At 49.7% G+C, this 23,274-nt stretch overlaps 1 protein-coding gene across 2 annotated transcripts in view; it reads right to left on the reverse strand.

The window, feature by feature from the left end:
- GAD1 (glutamate decarboxylase 1) overlaps nucleotides 1–16,742 on the reverse strand; it is a 35,854-nt gene extending 19,112 nt beyond the window's left edge. Inside the window, exons 1-5 of one of the 2 annotated variants that reach the window (XM_069579455.1) lie at nucleotides 16,637–16,742; nucleotides 13,372–13,434; nucleotides 6,918–7,076; nucleotides 5,364–5,606; nucleotides 2,247–2,337 (exon numbers count right to left, since the gene is read on the reverse strand). In XM_069579455.1, coding sequence (XP_069435556.1) covers nucleotides 2,247–2,337; nucleotides 5,364–5,606; nucleotides 6,918–7,076; nucleotides 13,372–13,434; nucleotides 16,637–16,718 — 638 coding nt within the window. In that variant the 5' untranslated portion in view covers nucleotides 16,719–16,742. The remainder of the gene's footprint in view (nucleotides 1–2,246; nucleotides 2,338–5,363; nucleotides 5,607–6,917; nucleotides 7,077–13,371; nucleotides 13,435–16,636) is intronic. The other variant, XM_069579456.1, reaches the window with a different exon arrangement.
- Nucleotides 16,743–23,274: the final 6,532 nt, after the last annotated feature.

Genomic DNA, 23,274 nt, shown 5'->3' on the forward strand with positions numbered 1-23,274 from the left:
AATCGGATCATATTTTATAAATATCCACTGTTCAGTACAGCTGCAATTACTATGTGCCATTCAGTTGGACTGGCCTTGACCTCAGATGGCTGGACAATATTTTAGCATTTCATGGCTGAGCTAAGGGAAGAGTAACAGACTTTGATTTTATGAACACATACCAAAAAAAGAGGAGAATTTGTGAGATCTCCTTGGTTAAAGGAAAGCCTTTTAGGAGAATATGTGGTCCTAAATGGTTCAACAGGGTGAATTTCTTTTATTTACCTTGAGATTGAGATATATATATATATATACACATATATATATCAGGAGTCACAGCCAAGAGGCCTACAGAATACACATTTAAAGACATTCAGTGAATTCAGTGCCTATATATAATTAAGGGTCCTTGGGCCTTAATGTGTATATACCTTTTACTCTATTTTTCTCATTTATTTTCTAAATACTTAAGTTTCTTTTAAAAAGCTAAACTTTCTAATTAAAATAATTCCTTAGTGTGAGATGTTCAATTAAGCATTAGCATCTTTTTCAAGTTATAATTAATATATTATGATGTCTATGTTTGCTGATATTTTTTTTTTATCTCACAAACCACAAAGATTATAAAGACTGGAAGAGGAGGTTTTGTTGAGGAGATCATACAGGTGATTTTATCTTTGACCCGAATTCCTCCCAGTTCTTCAGAGCCTCAGTGATCCAACATGGACAATCCATGAAGTTAACTTTGATTTACAAGCAGGGAGCAGGAAAACCATTTTGCTTTTCAATCAATTTAATCTTTCATGCCTTTTAGCACTAATGGCCTTGGTTATCACATTTGCTTTTTAAATTCTGTCATTGTTTTAAGTTAATAAACAAAGAAGGAATCCTTAATTAATAGAAAATTTTCTGAATGTAGTTAAGTATTTTGAGTCACAGCATTAAACAGCTTTGGAACACACGCAAATCAATATAAGTTTAAAATGACCTTTCAGGCTTTGTGGCGGGTAGTAGTTTATTTAAGAAAAATAGAATACCTAGAACTTTAATAACTTACATTCTATCTTGATGTCAAATGACATTTCTCTTTTTAAATAATACCACTCTTTAAGCTAAATTTATTTTTCAAGCCTACTTTCAGTTCAGTTCAGTCACTCAGTCATGTCCGACTCTTTGCGACCCCATGAATCGCAGCACGCCAGGCCTCCCTGTCCATCACCAACTCCCTACTTTACCACAACAAGCCTACTTTACCACGAACTTAAAAAGTAGATAGTTATTTTCCAAATATTTCTAGTGACTAAAATCCATATAACTTTCATAAAGTCACTTAAAAATTATTGCAATAACCATATTATTTCCCTCTGGATACTTTCATAGAATGTGGTACCATCGTCTGGATATACAGAGAGTGGGAAACATTATCATAAAGTTAAAGAAAAGGCAGTACTCAGTAGGTTACGATGACTTTCCATCAACCTGTAACCTGTCCTTGTCTCCAGAGAGGGCATGTGCATGTAGAATAAACTGTGGGGTGATTACCAGAAGAGTACCCAAATATTACTTGCACACACCCTCCTCCTACCCACCAGGATTTTAGAGTCAGTTTCAAATACATTTACAAGAACTTAGAAACAAAGACTTTGGAAGACTTTGGCTTTGCCTACTCAAATAAATATGAAAAAAATTTCACATTCAGAAAAACAATCAATTATTTTGAAAGGAACATATAATTCCTTTCAAAGCAATATATAATTCCTTTCAAATGAATACGTAATACCTTTCAAAGGACTATCACTACATGAATTGTTTTAGAATTTTTAGTTGAGCATAGGCTGATCAAATTGGTTTGTGGCTGGCTTTACAGTCCCCTTTAATTTTGAAGAAAATATGACCTAAATGATAAGGAGCAATATGCTTGGGTGGAAAAATGGACCAAGATCATACCCCAAAACATGGCTTCTTTAAACATCTCATTAAGAAATGCTAAGTCTTTTAACAAGAAGTTTCACACTAAACTTTAAAAGTTAGAGTTATTACTTCTTATGACCATGTTCTTATTAAACTGCACTATTCAATTAAAATATAGTTTATCAACCATCCACCATTAATTCAGAACTGTGATAAACCTAAAAGATTTTAAGAGAAAAGACGACTAAGGTAAATGTAATGAAATTTTTATAGAACCACTGGAATTGGACTTTTACCCCAATAACCCATACTCAGACAGAATGGTTGCTTATATGAAAATAATATGTGGGACTTACATATTGGTATTGGCAGTTGATGTCAGCCACTCGCCAGCTAAACCAATGATATCCAATCCTGTGGAGAGCTGGTTGAAAAATCGAGGATGACCTAAAGAGGTGAGTAACAGAGAAGTATCAAGGCATACTCAGATTTTTCAAGTTGTCTTCAATTCAAAAGTTCCACTCCACTAGGCCACAGTGATGGGACCTGCATCCCAATGGCCTAATAGGGCTGCCCAGGAATACTGAAGGAAGGGCAGGTTGACCCACCCTTTATCAACATTTAGCACTGAAGACGTCTCTCAAACTCATGTTTCTAAAGCATAATGCTTTTAAATTAAAAATCCAATGTCATAAAAAGAAAAATCTGTCCAGTATCTTATTTGTTGATTTCCAGATGAGCTCTGCTGCTGCGTTTTTTTTTTTTTTAAGTACAAATCTGGATGTGGTGGTCGTATTTCTCTCCATAAATATCTCAATTTTTAATTTAACATCTCAAGCTTTTGATCCCCAAGTCAAGGTATACTCATGGAGGAGAAGAGGCCACAGGCCTCAGAGGGGGCCTGTGCCTGTGCAGAGCTGATGCCAGCTCTGTGGCTGGTGCCTAGGCATACCATCACTCTCTGGGCCTCTGTGTCAGTCCAAAATGATGTCAAGCACTGGTGTGTTTTGCCCACATATAGTCAGGTGACTGTTAAACTACATATGTTGCTGAGGTGACCTAGCATCTGCTCTGTGAAACAGGGGCAGACACAGCCTCATTCATTCACTGAGTTGTTGGTAGAATAATTTATATTATTATATAACTCAAAAGCCCTTTTCAACCCACCGCATGCTTTATCAGGCTTTGTTCTCGGCAATGGCAAATTCAGGATTATTGCCAAATTTTGGCCGATTTGGTGTTCACGGGAAAGCTTAACCCCACACAGCAGGTTAGGCTGTCATGCAGGAGCTGTCGCGATAGATTACCTAGGGGAGTCTGACAGGGAACTGGTGTTAGAAAGATGTGCTGACCGCTGTGTTTCCAGCGGAAACTGCTGGTGCTCCTGCAATAACTGTCAGAGAGCTAACGTTGGAATGTTCCTGATCTAAGTCCTTCTCTTTGAAAGTCTGCCCTTCCCTCCATGTGACGAGGACTCATTCAGAACATCTGGACTAGGACTTCTTAGAGCAGAATATACCAATCTCTGCACTCCAAGAGTCCTTGAAGAATAATACTGATCTTTAGAGAAAATAAAAGCAGCAGAAATAGTAAGCTTAGTGTAAGTTCAAGGCCAGATTCCAGACATTCATGTAGATCACTCTAAATAGCTTAAACTAGTTCATTTTGTTCTACTGTGTCTGTATCTCCTACAACATAACTAATTTTGTTCAAGTCCATTTAAATAAGTGTGTGTGTATGTACCTATGTATATCTTTAATACTCACTTGAAAATAAATATTTCATTTTAATACAGGTTTGAATCATAAATAAAGGCAATCACACCAGTGGACAATATATCCAAATCATGTTGCATAGCAAAGACAAAAGATGGACATAGACTAACAAATGCCTTCAGACAAAAGTGAAACAATATCCAGGAACAGATTAGCCATCAGACCAAGGTGAGATATAACTGGACTGACGAGCACACTTTTCTTTAAAAATCAGACGCAGACTATAGTTGAGTCTTGGCCATCTTTCAGTTATTCAAGGAAGCTACCCTTATACCAGTGGTGTTGGCAGACTTCAAAAGCTTTTGGGATTCTTTGGCAAGCCTTGTTATTTCATCATAACCCTTGTTTCTAACATCCAGTAGTCTTACTCAGCTCTATTATCACACCCTCTCCAGTCATATCTTCAAATGACTAGGAAGAGTGAGCAAGATAATAAAGGAGAGAGAGAAAGAGAGAGAGAGACAGCACAAGACACTACCAGTCATGGCCCCGGGGGCTTCCTTGTGGTGACAACTGTGCCAAGGACTGCCAATTCCCGTCCATCTGTTTGCCCAAGAGCTCAGGAAAGCCAGGATGCAGCGGGGAAAGACGGTAGGAAGAAGAAACTACTGCTTGATCCCTAGGCTTAGAAAGAGCCAGACAGAGATCCCCAAAGTCTTTGAACTTGAGGCACTTTGGCCAGGATTACCAAGTAGAGAGAGCTCCTATAACACAGAAAGGAGGAAAGAGGGTATTACCCCTCCAGGGCTCCCCACTGGAGACAGCATTTGGTGCCTCAGAACCTCTAAACTCCACAGGATGGAACAGAATGAGAAGAGTGCATAAGTGTGTGACCACGGGGCCTGGGAAATAGAAGGTGCAGTGGGTTCAACCATGTCCCGTAAAAGACACGTTCAAGTGTTAACCCCCGATTCCTGTGATTTCATTTGGAAATAGGGTCTTTGTGGATGTACACAAGTTAAGATGGGGCCACACTGGATTGGGGCAGCCAATAATCCAAAGAAGAGAGAAATCTGGACACACACACGTGCAAAATGTCACGTGAAGGTGAAAGCAAAGATTGAGTGATACATCTGCAAGATAAGGGATCCCAGGGAATTCCCACAGCAACTAGATGCTGGAAGAGGTAAGGGTGATCCCACTCAAGAGTCTTCAGGGATAGCATGGCCCTGCAGACACCTGGATCCTGAACTTCTAGCCTTCAGAACTGTGACAGAATATAAATCTCTGTTGTCTTAAGTTACCCAGTTTGTAGCAGCCATAGGAAACTAGTATAGAAAGAAAAGGAAATGGGCCCAATTCTCCCCAGTTTCAGGGACAGGCAAGCATAGGATTCATCAGAAATGAGGCAGGGATGAAAATGGAAGAGAGAAAAGAAGTGAGGGATGGACCATTCTGCTCTCTCTAGGTTGTGAATAACCTAAAATCAGCAATGAAACTCTACATAGAACTTGACACAGCACCATGCATCTGTATCCTTTAAGTCTATTTCTGCAACAATAAATAATAATAAGGCCAGTGTTGGGCCTTCCACCAACTGCCGGTGCCTCTGGAGGTTCTGTGGTCAGGGAGTACTTTGCTGCTTCCTTCACCAGGGTCTGTGTTTCTCTTTCAACATGACTTTGACATCCTGACCATTGGCAAAGGTCTGCTGCAGGGCAAAGGTCCTCTGCAGGTCCACTTGGCCCTCAACATTACCTGTGCGGACCCCATATTTCAGGGTGTCTCTGCAGTCAACCAGGATCTGCTCCAGGGACTCGGGGTGGTCAGAGAGTTCCAAGTTGAAGCCCTCCATGCCTTCCAGCAGCTGGTGGGGGTGGTGGAAGTCCAGCACTTTGGTGGAGCGATCGAACGTCTTCCGGACATAGTTGAGGAGTATGTCCACCACCTCCAACAGGAACTGCACAGTTTGCTCCTCCCCATTCTTAGCCGGAAGCAGATCTGAGGGGGGAAAGTCAGTGTGTGGTTATCACCTGTCTCCTATCTGGATTCCCTCAGCTTAGAAATCCCATGGTATCTTTATAGGCCTAATTTCCTCCCAGGATACATATGTGCATTATCTGTTGTCCCATCTTTGCAGAAAAATGTACATAATCATATACACGGAAGTATTGCTTAGACTCCCTGGGAGTTCACAGACTTTCTGACAGTTAAGATGCTCATAAGTAGAAAGCTTTGAGAAGCCGCGAGCAGCCTACCACTGCTCAATGCCGCTGTTATTCATCTGGGCACCTGGCAGGCATGTAATGTACAGGGCTTCTGTCTTGCTGCCCGAGTACCAGGCATGCCTCTGGACATCTGGCTCAGACACTGGGCTTTTGGTTTGGTGTTATTATGATGTGCCTGATCTATTGTTGGTGGAAGGTGAGGCTTCTGTGGATAGAGGCTGAGGACTCCCTGAAGACGGTGGTTCTTTATGTCCTTAGACTGAAAACTAGAATTGGAAGATGAGGCTTAGGAGGGTGGGAGAGGGAACTCCTGCCTGTCTCTTGACCTTATCCTTTGCAGCTCGGCTTTTGGGATGCCAGGACGTGACCCTGTGTTCCAACTTTTGTTAGGCAGAGTCAGACAGGCGAGGCAGCCATGGAGAAAAGCGGAAGCTGTCAGTCACAGCTCAAGAACAGGCTGGCCGTAATGATGTTCTTTGTTTATTCTTCAGATTATCCCTCTCATATCTTGTGAGTCTTGTTTACTGTTCCAGTTTGGCCTCCACGGCTTGTGGGGAGCTCATGGAAGGAGGTGGTGATGGGTTTACCTCTGAGCTCATCGGGAAAGACTGGGAAAGCACCTGCTGAGACTGTAGTAGGGGAAGCAATAGTGACTGAAAGATCTTCAAAAGAAAAATGAGCTTTAGGACAGCAATTTGGTCATGAGGCCCAGTTACACAGCTTTCCACAGGGCGATTTTGTTGTGGTGGTGGCCACCACCTTGGAGCATAAATGCTAATAAGAGAATCACTGGATTTTTGTTCTGGATTTTCAGAGTCTATGAATCTATTATTTGTCCCTGCAAGTATCTTTAGAGTTGATTGTTTTACTGATTATCCTCATCCAGCTTTCTAAGGATGGTGACCTGGACAGTATGGAAGGAGGGAGAATATTCTAATCAGACGTTGGGAAAGCAGTTTCATGATGCTTCAGAGGGAATAATAACTTCTTTTGGTAAGATCAGCAACATTTCAGGAGAAAGTAAAGAAACTCCAATAAGGAGCCTACTGGCTAGCACTGGGGCTGGGGTGGGGGTGGGGAGTACCTCGGGCGAACAGGTTGGAGAAGTCTGTCTCCGTGCGTCGGAAGCGGCCATCCTTGTCACTGTTTTCACAGGAAAGCAGGTTCTTGGAGGACTGCCTCTCCTTGAAGGCGCTCACAAGCCTGCTCTTCTCTTCCAGGCTGTTGGTCCTCTGCAAGAAGCCTGTAGCACAAGAAGCTGGGTCAGAGGAGGGGCAGCAAACTCCCGGCCTCACAGGATTAGCTGCCGGCCCAGGTTGACTCTCCAAGCAGGATCCTTGCATCCCCTGAGAAGAAGCCGCGTGTCTGTGTTTTCAGTGTAAGGGCTCTGGCACTGCTCGCCTTCAGGCGGGGAGGGGGCAGTGTCAAGTGTCATCAGTGGTACAGACCCAGTCATGCAAGAGAGAAAAATAGTAAGTGAAGCCCATTCTCCTCTCTGAACATGACAGTGAATGCAGAATTAAGTCAATTGGACAGCTTCCACTCCAGTAACCAGCTCCAGGATGGGGTTTTAAGGGAAGGGATGCAAAGAGAGAGGATGCTGCCAGTACTGGGTTTACGGGCTGTGTAGCCAGAGGGAGGAGGAGGTGAGGACCAGCACTGAGCACTGGGGAAGATGCTTTCCTTGGGTATACCAGGTAAACGCTACCAGGGTTGAATGTAAGTTTAATTTTTCAGACCCAAACCTAAAGTACAGCTTTCCCTGTTCCCTCCCCCTCTTAAATAAAGGTATTGAAGAAAGAGACAAGAAAGCCTAAAATTTTATGTGTGGTGACATTTAATTCTATAAATACTTATTGAGCACCTACTGTGGAAAAGGACTTAAGCTAAGCATTTAGGATAGTGGACAAATAAAGATAAATGAGAGAGATCCCCTCTTCTCCAGGAGCTTACAGTTTGGCAGCTGGTGACCAACAATGTAATAAATTGAGAAGAACTCCATGGAGATGAACTCTGAGTCCAGGGTGGGAGTCAAAGCCCTCCCCCCTGCCCCTCAGAAGGGGTGGAAATCTCTCCTGCTTGAGGAGAGCAGTGCAGACATTACCAGTGGCAAACCTAGAAGCAGGCTGAGCTGAAAGGGCTGGAGACTCTGCCAGCCAAGAGCACTATTTCTTCCCTCAGTACCTCCACCCATCCCTGCTTCTGTTCCTTCCCTCATCTCCTCCAACTCAGTCTCAATCTTAGTCAGAAATACAACACCCTGAAAAGAGGAAGAAAGTTTTAAGTTTCTTGGTGACCCCAAAGCTGTATTTGTAGATTCCAAGATCCTCGGGGAGTCACAAATGTCACAAGGCAGGCTTGGAGTAAAGTTCCAAGAGGTTGGAAGAGAGGCAAGTTATTCTGGGAAATTCAGCTTTACTTCCCCAGGACTGCAATCAGTGGTGAGGAGTGGAGGAAGGAGGGATGCAGGGGGAAGGCCGGGGTGATTAGAATCCTCCCACATGCAGGAGCAGGGTCTATTTTTGGAGGGAAGAATTGAAAGGCAGAGGCACCAGGCCTTCCATTGTTCCCAGCACTTTTTAAATGTATCACTAAAGCTCTAAAGGACGTCAGAAGGATGGGGATACCCTATAATAGAGCTCCACACTTAGATGTGAAGATGGGGGTTGCATCTTCTCCCTCACCTCTTCTCCTACTTTCTGAATTCCTCCTTCAAACCCTTAGAGTCCAAAACCAGAAGCCCTCATTCATTTACCAGAGGGGTGCAGGATCACCTGGCACCTGGGTAAGACTGCTCCCCTATGCCCAGAACTGGCAGCTGTGGAGTCTCTCAGGCTGGAAAGACCATGTCCATGTGCCCTAATGGAGAGGAGGTCCTGCCTTGCTGAACTCCTGCTCTCCAGGTCTCTGACTTCTGGTTGGCTCTGACTCACTCCCTGGAGAAGTCTCTGCCTTGAAACCCCTGAGCATCTCCTTTCCTCTGGGAAAGGACAAGGACCTGCATTGGGGCTTTGGGTATTATCTCCAAGAGAGTTCTTGACACAGGCATTCCCAGAGGTGTCCTAATAGGAATGGGAGATGACAATTACAACGCAACTTTAAACCTGCATCCCATTCCTGAACCACACTTCCTGGAGTGGTGGCTCAAAATGTCTGCCTGAAATGCGGGAGACCTGGGTTTGATCCCTGGGTTGGGAAGATCTCCTGGAGCAGGAAATGGCAACAGACTCCAGTATTCTTGCCTGGAGAATCCCATGGGCAGAGGAGCCAGGTGGGCTACAGTCCACAGGGTCGCAAAGAGTCGGACACGACTGAGCGACTTCACTTCACTATACCTCTTGTAATTATCTTATGCATAGCACAACTTATACTACATTATGAAGGTGAAAGTCACTCAGTCGTGTCCAGCTCTTTGCGACCCCATGGATTGTAGCCTGCCAGGCTCCTCTGTCCATGGAATGCTCCAGGCCAGAATACTGAAGTGGGTAGCCATTCCCTTCTCCAAGGGATCCTCCCAACTCATGGATTGAACCCAGGTCTGTAGCTCAGACGATAAAGCATCTGCCTACAATGCAGGACACCTGGGTTCGATCCCTGGGTCGGGAAGATCCCCTGGAGAAGGAAATGGCAAACCGCTCCAGTATTCTTGTCTGCAAAATCCCATGGACTGAGCAGCCTGGTAGGCTACAGTCCATGGGGTCACAAAGAGTTGGACACGACTGAGTGACTTCACTTCACTTTCACTCCTGCATTGCAGGCGGATTCTTTATCATCTGATCCAATACTACATTATAATCCATGATAAAAGCCATTAGTTTGCTAATGTAAACATTTAATGGATATGATTTTCAGAATAACACTTCTTTGGGAATGTATATGTTTTCTAAAATATTGGGAGCCTCAAAAAACGGTCAATAGCCCCAGCCTCTCTGGGCTCTGAGAGGTTCTGGAAGGAACTGTATGCGTCTCCAAGGATGATGAGGTGGTGGACAATGTCCTCAAGGACACTGAGGTTAGTGTTTTGACAACCTCCCTGGCTAGCAAGTGGTCTTAGAAGCAGAGGCCCCTGAGACCTGGTTTCCCTGGTGGCTCAGACTGTAGGTAAAGAATCTGCCTGCAATGCAGGAGACCTGGGTTTGATCCCTGGGTTGGGAAGATCCCTGGAGAAGGGAATACCCACTCCAGTATTGTGGCCTGGAGAATTCCATGGACTGTATAGTCCATGGGGTCACAAAGAGTCAGACACAACTGAGTGATTTTCATTCACTTTAAGCCTGTGAACAACTGGTCACTTAACAATCTCAGGAGGCAACGAGGCACTACAACCTGATCAAAGCTGACTGTAGCTTCGGCTCTCTTCCACTTACCCCAGTGGGGCCTCTCTGGGCTCTGCTGCTGGTTCCTCACAGCTGACCCCAAACTCAAAGGCCGAATCAGCCCCATGAGTTGGGGGAAGTGTGAGGAATTAGAGAGCACTGGGTTCAAGCTGGTTGTTTCCAAGCGGGCTTTGAACTGAGCCTGGCATAAGACTCACCTGGCCAAGGAAGCAAGTGAGGCCTGAAGCCCAAACCCATGCTGTCACCCATCAAGCTATAGCGTGGAATTGCATCTCCCTAGAGGAAGGGGCTCTTTTCCTGATTTTTCTGGGATATGAGTACCCTGCCAGATCTCTCCCCCCACTTCAAACACTTTTATTTTTGTTTCAAGAAACTGTAAGTATAGAGAATTTGAAATCTATGTTTAAAAGCTGGTGACTGACACAAAATAAGACACACATGTAAACACACTGCATGGGGCTAAATAAAACAGCTTAGGGGCTGTAACTGGGAGCCAGTTTTGGAGCTCTGCATAAAGAAGTGGTTGAGGCCCAAGGACTCACCAGTAAGTCAGCAGAGCACAGAACCAGAACTCAGGGCTCCCTGTATCTCCTTCTATTTGGGTCACACCATCATGCCTGTAAGCCACCCTGCTCCCCACCTCTTGGCAAGTCCTGGGGTTTCTCTCGGCTGACTGCTCTCCCAGGTGATTCTGCCTCCAGAACTAAGGGTCCCACTGGTGAGACCAGGGGCCTTCCCAGCAGCTTTGTTTTTCTGGTTGGGGATGGGGATCTAGGAGAGGGGATAGGAGAGTGGAAGAGGTTGAATCTTGGCAAGGCACTGAAACGTTTAATGGGGGTTACCCAGGGCAATGGATTTGGAAATGAGAAGATGACCATTAGTCCCCTCAACCATTTTAAGGTGAAAGGTCAAACCAACCTGGATAGGGTCAGGCCAAGAGGGCATCTTTCAAGCCCATGAAGGCCTGGGATGAAAGCGGGCTGGGTCTCTGTGTGTGGAGGAGGGGACCGGCTGTAGATTCAGGGCAAAACCAAAGACTGCACTTTGCCTCCGGGAACTAGACTAAAACGGAAAGCTCAAGCTGGCTCAAAGTACGGAAAAACAAATCCTCTCGGTGTTTCCTTTCGGAATCGAACGTCTTGGAAAGACTTCTAGCCTGTGGCCCCCAAAGCTTGCATACTAGCAGAAGCCAGTTTCCCGTGGGCAAACCGCCAGCCCTCTCCCGTTACAGGGGTTGTAACTTTCTTGAAATTAGTGTTGGGGAGGAGAGTAAAAACAGAAGAAACTCCCGAAGGATGGTAGCCCCCAAATTCCGCCAGAGCTCCTCTTCCGGGGAAGTTAATGCAAGCCTCTACTCCCCAGTTCGCGGACCCCAGTTCCGGGACACCTAATCCCGGATCCAGGGATGCTCCTGCCCCTCTACCCTTTCGGGGCACTTCGAGTGTGTCTCGAAGCGGCGTTTAGATTTTTTTTTCTCCCAGACTCCCCTGTTACAGTCGGGGCAACAGGGGGCACCGCCCGGGACCAAGGCCAGGAAGCCAGGACCGGGATGGTCGAGGGCCGCCCTCCAGGCAAAGCTTGCACCGCGGGGAAAGCAGCCCTCGGCCCCAGCCGCCCGCACCCCGCCCTCGACCGTGGCAGGCGCCCAGGGCCCGCTCAGTTCTGCTTGCCCAGCTGCATGACAATGACGGCTGACGAAGCCAAGCGCCGCGGCCGCCGAAGGGACCTGGCGCGAAACGGGCTATTAAGTCGGGAATGGCGGCGGGGGGAGGGGGTATTTATAGAACAAAGCTCGGCCGCCGCCTGCTGCCCCCGCGCGGGGACGCGGCCCGGGACTCGCGTGCAGGGGAGAGGGCCAAAGCCAAGGCTGGGCTTTCCCCGCAGAACGCCTAGGTCCTGGAGTTGAGCAACCCTTCCTCGCCGTAATTGCTGCTCCTCGGATCAAGGCGACGAAGCCCCAGAATCGCAGGGAGGGCGCCGCGCGGTCAGGCAGGGGAGAGTGGGTTTCTCCCAGAAACTGCTAAATAAGTCTTCTGTCTCAGGTCACCAACTGCCGCCGCCCTGGGGCCCCGGGATGCAGGGCCCCGGGATGCAGGGCCCCGGGAAGATCTGTCCCAGAGGCCACGGGCTCGCCGGCTTGCTCGCGGGGTTGGGTGGGCGCGCGCGCCCACGCCTGCGCCGCCGCTATCTCCCGAGCGCAGCAGCTGAGGGACTGCCTTTTAATAAGCCCCTCGTTAATCTTCCCCCGCCTGTCCAGCCCCTGCCCGGGGACGTCCGTATTTTCTGGGCCCGATAAGGCTAGAGATTTTAGACGGTGAAATGTATCAAGGAAAGCAAGTCCTCATTATTCAGCCGGAGCCACTCAGCTGTGTCCCTTCGAACAAATCTTTTTTTCCTTTAAAAAAAAAAAAATCACACCCCCTTGGGCGTTTTCATTTCAGATCCTCACGTCTCCGGAGAGCTGTTCTTTCCTCCCCTCCAGCTCGCAGATCTATTGTTCCTTCCTCTCTGACGAATCGTGCCCGACACCCCCTCTTTCCCTCTTGCGGCCCCACACCCCCTTGGCCCCCTTTCCCTTCCCGCCTCTCCCTTCAAGGGCAAGCTCCTCAAAACCTCTAGCTTGCACTGCCCGCACCTCCTCCAGGCAGGCCACCTAGGGCTGCAGGCAATCCTTTCTTTTGGCCTCCAAGGCCTCAAAGAACGTAAGCTGAATGCGTTTTGACATTTCGGGGCAAAAATGTCCAGCCGAGAAGCCCACTTTCAACCCGCAATGGTGGAGGGGGAAGAGGTACGACGCGTTAGCCACCGTCTCAGCCGTGTATGTCGCCTTAGGCCTGCTCTCCAGGAAAGCCAGACCTTTTACTCCACCTTCGCGACACACAGGCCGAGCGCTCCGGTCAGAAGTGCCCCAGCGCGGGGCACGAAGAGCGAGGCTGAGGTACTGGGGCGCTGTGCTCGTCCCCAGCCAGGGGAGCCCTGAACCCTGGACCCTATCGGAAAAGATCCCTTGGGAACAGGTCAGGAGAGGGCAGAGGAAGGTCAAGACCCACAGAGAAGCGTCTCCGCCCGGCGTCGGGGCTGTAGACACTTCCGAAAACATTCAGAAGCCAGGATTCCCTTCCGCTTACATCCCACTCTCCCAAACCCGCCAAACTAGCTCGCCTCGAAGCCCTTTGGGGCCCAGCGGGCCCTCTCACTCACCGCAGATCTTCAGCCCCAGTTTCCTGGTGCATCCATGGGCCACGCCGCACCAGGTGTCGTACGCTAGAAAGCAAGAGACGCGCGTTCAGTGAGGCTCGGACAGCCTGGGACCCGGTCGAAGGCAAAGGTGTTCTGGGGAGGGTGGGGGCAGGTCTTTCCCCAACGAGCTAAGAGTCTGACCTTTGGGCTGACAGAGGGACTCGTGCCCTCAGAGAACCCACCGCAGTCCCTTTCCGATTCTAGTTCAGATAGGGAACAGTGTCTCTGAGAGGCCGCGCGCCCCGCGCTCTGCTGGGCCTCCAAGCGACCCCAGCCATTCAAGTAGAGTAGCCGCCGAAGGGTCGCGGAGTGGGGCAGGGCTGGCTCCTCAGTGGCCCAGCACCCACCCGCAGGCCCTGTCCCTTGGTCTCTGCCCGAAGGGCGACCACTGTAGCCAGGAAAGGGAACACAAGAGACATCTGGGACCAACGCGTCTCATAATTTCTTGGCGGGTCTCCAGCCGAGTGGCAGCTTAAAATAAACTGGCATGAAATGGGGTCGCGGAAGAGTTCAGGAATTAATTGGGTGAAAAATAGTATTTGACTAGATGATCGGGCTCGCTTCGCTGCTCTTCAGTGGGACTGGGGGAGTCAGTAAGACAATAGTGCGCCTGGGGTCTTCATCCCTGCCCCCTCTTCCTAACCTGCCCCTCATTAACCCTTCCCTCCGGCATCTCGAGAAGTAAAGGGAATCAGACACTTTTTCTCGAGGTCTAAATCGGGGACTCAGGAGCTGCCGTATTCTGGCTCCACAGTATCTATCCTGCCTTCAGGGTTCAGCTTCCATCCAGGAGTACAGGGGTGCCTGAGGAGCCAGCATGCGACCTGGTATGCTGGGCCTAGCGAGAAATTCTCCTCAGATTCCTCATAGCAAGGTGTCTCTAGTCCCTCCCATCCCCCACCCCGTCCTGGCCGGTGCCTTCAGCCCCGCGCGAATGTTGGCTGCGATAAGGAGAGTGACATCCATTAAACCCGAGGCACAACAGAGCCTCAGCGGGGAGAGGAACTAGCCCGATGTCAGAGAGACAGCGTGTCACAGATGGAGTTCCTGCATCAGACAGTAAATCAGTGCGAAAGCTAAACCTCAGTTACAACACCTTTAGGGTAAAGTGCTATTTCCACCTTACAGAGCTTTCACTTTAAACGTCATCCCACCTAATCCTCATAACCCTATGAAGCAAGAGGAGTGTTAATCTTAAGACTCATTTTTATAAGTAATAACAGTGAGGCTCAGAGAGGTGAGGAGAGTTTTCCAAGGTCACTCAGCTATGGCTTGGAGTTCAGACCCATCGCACTGCCTTTTAGAGTTGGGGATTACAGTGAAAGAAAGTGAGATGGGAAGAGGAAGTGAGAGAGCCCCTTTGATCTAGGGAAGACTGAGTGGTCTAGGGCAAAGAGGTGGGGTCGCTGCAGTAAGAGGTTGTGTAAGATTGTGTGAATTAAGCAAAGCCACTTCTTAGGAGACCTGGAGGAGCAGAGAAGTGGAGCCAGCTGGGCAGGCGAGAGTGGGTAGAGAGCCAGGTGAGTGAGTGCAGCCTGGGATGCTCACCGAAGCTGGGCTGTTGGGGCAGGAAACAAGACAGGTGCTTCTCAGAACCTGTGTTTCAGGATCTTCCCTCTGCCTTGGCGAATTCCGGGCGTGACCTCCAGGCCATGAACGAACTCAGGTCAGTGCCTCTGCTGGGTCTGGACCTGGGTTTGGGCACATGGGCTCCACTGGGGGCTGCCTCTGGGAAGTAGGGGTATGATGGGGGTGCAGGACTCGAAGGTGGATGAATACTATGGATACTCACCCTTGCCAAGGCAGCAGAAAAGGGGCAGGAAATGTGGAGAGAACTGGAAAAGAAATCCGTCTGTGCCTCAGCAACAGACAAAGGCACTAAGGCCTCCGAGCAGCTCTGGTGGCCAGTGCAGCTCACCAGCCGCCAAGACTGGTGGCTCTCTTGAGTCCTTTTTTATTGTGTGGGTAATTGTAGCTTCCCTGGGGGTGGGGCATCGGCGCTGCAAAGGGAACTGGAAAGCAGCCTAAAAATGTAAGAGGAGGTCTCCTGCCAAGAAGCCAAGGGCAGCACCTATGGGTAGGATAAAGGGCTTACCTGACCACTCCCTCCTCCGCCCCCTGCCAACCTTCCTTGTTGAGAACAATTGATGTTTTCTCAAGCTTATAGAAAGTGCCATAAAAGCGAAGCAATGAGCCCTCTTTCCGATCACAGTACCACCCTTAAGCCCCCTTTTTATGCAGAAATTTGGGGGCCCTTACTCTCTGGAGCTGATAGATTTGGAGGGAGACCATTTCAATCTAAAGTGGAAAACGGAAAACAATTTTTTCATCTTCCCACCTCTACAAAGAGGTAGGAAATCAATCCGAATTAAGCCTAGATTCTACAGATGGGTTGAGGAGCCACACCGAGCTACGGATGGGGAAACATTAATCTTCCCGCCACCTTTTATCTGGTTCCCCCTTTCACCCTTTGGGAGGTGTCCACTGCTGACAGGTCTCCTGCCCCGGAAAAAAGAGAGTGCTGCTCTCTCCTTCTGCCCTGGCAAACCTTCTGGGCTCCTCTGTGTTCCCCACTTCTTGCCACTCAGAATGCGGCCCACTTTTTTTTTTTGTCTTTGAAATGTAATTAATTGTCTAAAATGTCGAGGCTTACTCTCAGAACGTTTTATGCTCCTTTTTCGCCGCTGGCTTCTCCCTCACTCGTCAATAGCTCGAAGCAAATTTGGAGCAATTAGGGACCCCGAGTTTTCTAAAAGCTGCAATTAACGTCGAAATTTCCGCTGATTGTAGACTTTCAGGGGGAAAGACGGAGTGGGAGGGGTCAGATCTCGGCTCAACGAAATCTGGAAATAGAAAACTCTATTCCCAATGAGTCTCCCAGCTCCTCACACCACCCGGTGCACCGACCCCGGTCGTCTCACCTAGCAAAGAAACCACACACAACACAACACAACACAACAAAAACAACACTCTCACCGCGCGTCCTTCACCCGCAGCGAAAGATCGCCGCCGCTCCGACCCTGTGTGGTTCCCACTCTCAGCGCCCTGGAATCACCTAGCATCCCTGGCAGTCTAACGACCTCTGGTTGGACCTGGGTCAGGGCCCCATTTCTTTCTAGCCTCCATCATCTCCGCGCTCCCCCTTCCCTTAACGCCAGCGCAGACTCCTCAGGTCCCAGCGCCCCCATCTTTCCTACATTTGATAGGAAACCGGAGCAGGACCTACTTGTGGGGCGCAGGTTGGTAGTATTGGGGTCCACTCCCGCGTTCGAGGAGGTTGCGGACGAAGAAGGGGTCGAAGACGCCATCAGCTCGGTCGTCCCGAGGCCTCTGCTGTCCGGGGTCCTCGGCCGGTCGGGCACTAGAAAAGGCTGCAAAGAGATTCGAGAGCTGTATGGGGAGGGCTTCCGGGGTCCAGGCGCGCGGGAGGCGATTGAGGGGCGGGGGCCGCGGACGCTCCCGCTGAAGTCTGGGCTAGGGAGAGGCGAAAGGAAGGGCAGCTGGCGGGCAGGGTTGGGGGAGCGCCAGGCTGGGGACTAGGGGAGGAGACGTGCACGCGAGCTCTGGGATTCGGGCGCTCGCAACGTAGCCCCGGGCTCCTCTCCAGTCTGGCGGCGCGGTGGCGCGACCTGGAGCGCAGCGCTGAGACTAGGGGAACCCAAGGCCAGTGCAGGTCGCGCGGGTTTGGGCGGCTGGGCTAGGAGGGCTAGGGAGACTCAGTGCGCGATTTTCCAGCCCAGCAGTGACTAGCCCTATTGGGTCTCAGCAGCCGGCTGGCGGGCAGGCGGGAGGGGCGGGGTGGGGGTGGGGGTGTGAGCGGGAGGAGGGCGCACAGGGCGGGCACGTCTGGTTCGGTGTCTGGTTCCCGTTGTTGTGTCTGGCTAATTCCCTGAAAAGAAGGAGGCTAACTGCTCCGGGGAACGGGGACTTTGGTGAGACAAGGTGAGAGGAGAAAAAGGGGTTCGTGTTTTCACGGTCTCCCTCGGGTTTGGCTGGGGAAGATACACAGTCACCTTGTACTCCAGACAGCCAGAAAGCAGCGAGTCGGAACCTCGCTCGTCTCCCTCTTGCCCCACCCGCTTTAAGCCATTTCGAAGCCACGAACCGGGCTCCGTCCTTGTTTCTGTATTTCCCCTCCATCCCGGATTTCTCGCTGTACAGACCCGGGGAGGGTGAGGGAGGCAAGGGGAACATCACCGGGGAAACCAAGTTGCGCCCAGCGCGCGGGAGGCGGCAGACAGGGATAGGTGCGCGGCGTCCCTGCTCCACGCTCAGCATTGGTGCGATGGCTTCCGAAGGCCAGGGAACAGAGAGAGTGCGGGCAAAGCTGGGTAGATACAAGAGCCTGCAGAATAGCGCCCGCAGGCCACCTCCTCCACACTCTCCATAGGACCTAGCCCCGCGCGCGCACTCGCACAGCAACGTAGGCAGCTGGGAGACACCGGTTTCTGGGGAAGTAACAGGTTACCGCTCTGAGTCGCGCCTTCGGCTGCTGCTGGCCAGGAGCCCATTGGTGAGACCGGTGCTCGCAGCCGGGAAGCGGAGGAGAAAATCGCTCTCGCTCCACTTCTGCGTGAGCCTCAGCCTCTGTGCGTCCTCGGGGCATGGATCTCGCTGATGGGGATAGAATGATTGTGAAGGCTGAGGTCTCTGCATCGTGCAGGAACTGGGAGCCAAGACTGGGGCGGGCGGGACGCTCTCGGTTCAGGAGGGTAGATGACAGACCCTGGGGGTGGGGGTTGGCCATGAAACCGCGGCTGAACAAGACCCAGCTGAACAGTCGCGGCTGGGCACTGGGAAGGTCCCGGCGGTTGCGCGCTTACCCACCTAGGCTGGGAGACAGCAAGCCGCGCGCTCCTGCCCCTCTTCTGCGTAGCGCCCAGCGATCTGCCCGGCTCGGCCCGGCTCTGCCTCAGGTGTAATCTGCCCGGCGTCACCTCCAGCTGCAGCCTCTCTTTTGCTAGCACCGTCCCGCACGCGAGCTCCTGGAAGAGAGGAGAGCGATCCGAAGAGACGGCTGCTTGGCTTTGGGGGAGGCGGAGGCGGAGTGGGGAGGCGGGGACCGGCTCAGCAGGGGAATCACGAGGCCGCTGCTCGCGGGGGCAGCTCGTGGGCAGAGCGGCGGGGCTCCTTGCAGGTGCCTGACCGCCTCTGGAGCTTTGTAGGGCGATTATAAACCCAGATCACGGGTTTGCACCCGGAAAAAAGAAAAGAAAAAGCCCTATGAGTAATCCAGAACGTACTCAAAACGCTCTGCTTTTTGAGCTAGGCAGAGGGTCGAGTAAGGAGAAGGAAAAGAGAAATTCTATGAAGAATTCTGCCTCGCTTCTCCCTCCCTTTCCTCTCCCTCATTACCATATCCTCGAGAAGACAAGAGCTGTAGCTTTGCCTCAGTTACTTGCCCCGCGGCTCAGCCCCCCAGCTCTATGATGCCTCCTAGAGCGAAAACCACTCCCTGGGTCATGTCCTTGCTGGCTTTCTACTGAGCCAGGATTGTTGTAAAAGCAAAGGACGCAGAGACGAGGAGAGAACTCGCAGACCCGTAGAGGACTCCATCTCTTTTTCACTTCAGTTTTCTTATCCTGCTCGGAGCTTCCCTAAGTACTCCACCGAAGCACACTACCGAGTGCCTCCGTAGAGAAAAGGGTCCGATTTCCAACCCACCATACCCTCCCTCCTAGCTTCGGTTCCCTTGGTGATGGGGAAAGGAGTCCTCCTGATTGATCACATCTGAAGGTTAATAACACGCACGAGCGCCGCTCCACACACAAGGGGAACCCGAGCATAGAGGTGGCCCGGGGGTGGGCTGGGGGAAGCGGACCGGCCATCTCTGCCCAGGCCCGCACCCCTCCACTCTCCCTTCGTCTCACGCTGTTTAAGGATTCTCTTTTTGCAATATTTAGGCGGGTTGAACAAACTGCCGCGTTCCGAAAGCCCCTCGCGGTAAAAAGGCGTTCACGGAAAAATTTCCACCAGATGGCGCCAGGCGGCCAGAGAGCGAGAGGCCCTGTGCTGGCCGGGTCTTTCCTGGCACCCCAGGGTCAACACCTGGAGGGGCTGGCGTGGCTGTTATTCTCCCTCCTTTTCAAGCCAACCCTCAGGCACCCTCGTCTCTAATTTATGGTGTGCTCTTTCCTCCAACCCAGTTTCTTTTTCTTTAGAGCAAAACAGAGTTGATCATTGTGTCTGGGTGACACAGTGTAACCAGTGATTCCTTTCCTCGTTTTCACAGTGATTTTGTGGTTGCGATGCTGCAGGCAGGGGTTATTTATGGACACTTCTTCGACCTTGCTAGCCCACCGGAATCCTGATTCTTCTCTCTGAATGTCTTATTGCCTTTCACCATTACACAGTGGGAATGCCGAAAATCTTACAAAGCACTGAAAATTCCGTAAGGGAGACCGAAGATTCCGCCCTTCTGCCTGAGAAGATACAGTCCGATTTAGTAAGAGGGTTCTCGTTGTGAGGTTTGAAATAACCCCGTTGCCCTTGATACTAAAGAAAATACTGTTGCCCGCTCTCAATCTTACAGCAAGACCTCGAGCACTTTTTAAAGACGGAAGAGCATGCAGAAGGGCGGGCGTAGGTCACTGCAACTCCGGGTCCCAGAGCTCAGGACTGGGCAGGTGGGCGTGCCCACTCCGCCCAGGAAAAAACCCTCCAAACCTCGCACCGGGCAGCTTCTCTGCCACGCTTGAAAAACGCAGTTTACTTAGAAAAAACGCTGGGAATTCCACCCACACCCCCTCCTCAGGTCTCCCTAAAAGAAATGGTTGCGCCAATCAAGGACCCGGGTGCTAGTGATAAATCATTCAAGATGCGCTGGGGCTAGAAGGCCAGCCGGAGGAGGCTCCTCTCAGGGTGTGCTGTACCAGGAAGACGCCTGCTCACCTTCTGTCCTTTCCACCTTCTCCCAAGACCCGAGATTCCCCAGAATGGAAGATTTGTTTACCTTCACCTGTGGCATCAGACACTTCCAACCACTCCCTCTTCTGATTTCTGTGTCCAAAACGCTCACCTCTAACGTTTTAGCCAATAAATAATCTCGCCGGAGAAAGAAATCTACAGAACTGTGTATAGCAAATTAAAGCTGAGTCCGTCCAGCGGCACAGCTATCCCTCCCTTTCTCCTTTATACAGAGGGAAGGGAAGAATGAAGGCTCCTGCTTGTCCTTAATTTTAAAATGTTTAATATGATATTAGTAAGTAATATGTTAAATGTTTATTAATCACATGCTTGGTGTCAGGCACTGTTTTCAGGGAATTTACACTGTCTTGGCAACTTATATTATCCCTGCATTCATGGACATTCCAGTTAGGAGGTGAGAGAAACAGTCTTGGGGACTTCATGGGTTTGGTTTGGTTTCCAATTATCTTCCATTCCAACCCAGGGTCTTGGGCTCGGCGGAGATGGTAAAGAACAGAGGGCCTAGAGTTTCACAGTTTCAGCACAGCGAGTTCGGACGTAGGCACGGCTCTTTCAGCACCAAGGACAGAGCCCACGATTTGGAAGCTGAAGCCTCCAGTTCGTCGGCTTAGGTCACCAGTATTTAGCAAACCCGCCTCCCTCGCACCTCCCGGCAGTAAATGCTGGGTTTGTTTTCTCCTGTTGGGGCGGGATGGTGGTGGCGGTGGTGGAGTACCTTGCCCCCTTCTTGCCTCCCCAGTAAGAATATGCAAGGAGGGTGGTTGTGGTTGTCTTTTGGCTCTTCAGAATATTTGGGATCTATATTTTTGTTTATATTTTTCCACTCTTCTTTTTATCTTTTATTACTCTCGGGGGAAGATGTTTTGGATAATGGGGGTGGTGAAAAGATATCCTCTCTAGGGACTCGAACCGGTGGTGAGGGGTGGCCGGGAAGGGAGTGGTATCCGCTCAGCTGTTTCGTTTGCGTTTGATCTAAGGTTTAGCACTTTGAAGAAATGGGAACAAGATGCCCAGAGGCAGAAAAAAGAGGCGGCGAGTGCGACCCCTCTGATCTCTCTGTTCCGGGCGTGGAGGTTTTGCTAGCCTGCAACTCCGGCTACTCAATTGTGTCTTCAGAAGATAACTTTCCTTTAGGTCAAGGATGCCTGGGGCTTGGGAACATGACCCTCCGCCCACAGTGCCCCTTCTCTGGGAGGTTTAAAGATACTCCAAGTGGATTTGGAGCCAAACCTTTCGGCAAAGGGAAAAAAGGAGTGGGTGAAGTAAGGAGTGGAAGGGGCACCCAAATGGGCTGCGGGGAAATTTTTATGCGTAAAATATGGTCCACGTCAAGGTGAGTAAATATGAAACGTCAATCTTTTTTTTTTTTTTGACGCATTTAGCATTTTTAGCCTTCAGAAAAGGTAATTTTGGAGCCACATTGTGAATTCATTTTTGCCTGCTCGTTAAGGTCTATTTTAAGCATCTAATTTATGACCAAAAAAGGGGGGGGGGGGGAATGGCAGTGCTCACCGTTTAAACGTCTGTCTCCCGAGACGAGGGCTGTGGGAGGCGTTGTTAACCGTACACTCAGCTTTTCTTAAGTGGGAGCGAATTCGGTGTGATTGTGTACTTTAAAGATAGTTCATTCTGGACTTTCCTTGGGAACCATAGCTAAATCGACACCCCTACCCACAACAGGCACCCCTGGAAGACACTCACACTCCTCTCTGAAAGACAGGAAAGGGTTAAAAATTGTGGCAAGCGAGAGAGAATTCCAGCCGACGCAGCCGAGAGGACTCCGGAAATTACAACCTTTTCTTCTGAAGAACAGTGGTGAGTTCCTCAAATAATGGTCACATGGTCCCTTCCCTTTCGGTCACATGGTCCCTTTCTGAAGGTGAAAATATTCTAATAATAAAGAAATTAATCAAAGAGGATAGAGTAATTTGTATTTGGGGCAAATCTTGGGCCCATTTTAAGACGCCCAATTGTCGCTATTTCAAACACGACGACGACAGAGGGACCGCCAGATGGCGACAGATTACGATTTCTGATGGAACAGAAAGAGAGAGAGAGAGAGAGAGTGCTGTTCCACAAGAGAGCAGCACTTGAAGGAAAACCGCTGCTGGCAGGCCCTTTCTAGTTCACACGCACACTCTGCCGTATTTCACAAAGTGGTGTCTTTTTTTCTTTTTAATGCTTAGAGAGGCTGCCGGAAGTGGCCAGAAACACTCAAGATCTCTGTCCCTTTCTTTCCCACAAAACTGCTCTTTAAAGGTAGCCTCAGGACAGAAACTCTGGTATTAGGCAAGGTGTTTCACTGTGAAACAGGACACCAAAGAAGTAACAGTCCTCAACTGCAATTCTGACAGAGCTTCGAAAATGTATCTGTTTTCAATTCTCCTAACAGAAACTTGGAGAAGGCATTGGCAACCCACTCCAGTACTCTTGCCTGGAAAATCCCATGGACAGAGGAGCCTGCTGCGCTGCCATCTATGGGGTCGCACAGAGTCGGACACGACTGAAGTGACTTAGCAGCAGCAGCAGCAAATGAATGGGATGCAAGAAAGATGATTTCCTGTATAAGATGTTTTTTAGTGAAACAGCATGTAATAGCAATACAGTTGAGGCTTGAAGGACCACAGGGGACTGGGGTGCCGGCCCTCCTCACAGTGGAAATCCACATGTAACAAACAGTCCCCATATACAGAATTTCTCAACATCCATGGTTCCTTTGTATCCTAGATTCTGCATTCACACTTTGAACCAACCTGGAATTGTGTAGTAATATAGTATTTATTATTGAAAAAATTCTCATCCAAGTGGACACTCACAGTTCCAATCTGCGTCATACATCGGGGTCAACTGTATTTTTTTTTTTTTTTCAGTGTAAAAGCTCTTGAACTATTTAGAATAACAGGTATTTAGCCCTTGTTTTCAGAATTAGGTGCCTAG

This window comes from Ovis canadensis, chromosome 2, assembly GCF_042477335.2.
Source record: "Ovis canadensis isolate MfBH-ARS-UI-01 breed Bighorn chromosome 2, ARS-UI_OviCan_v2, whole genome shotgun sequence".
Taxonomy (NCBI): domain Eukaryota; kingdom Metazoa; phylum Chordata; class Mammalia; order Artiodactyla; family Bovidae; genus Ovis; species Ovis canadensis.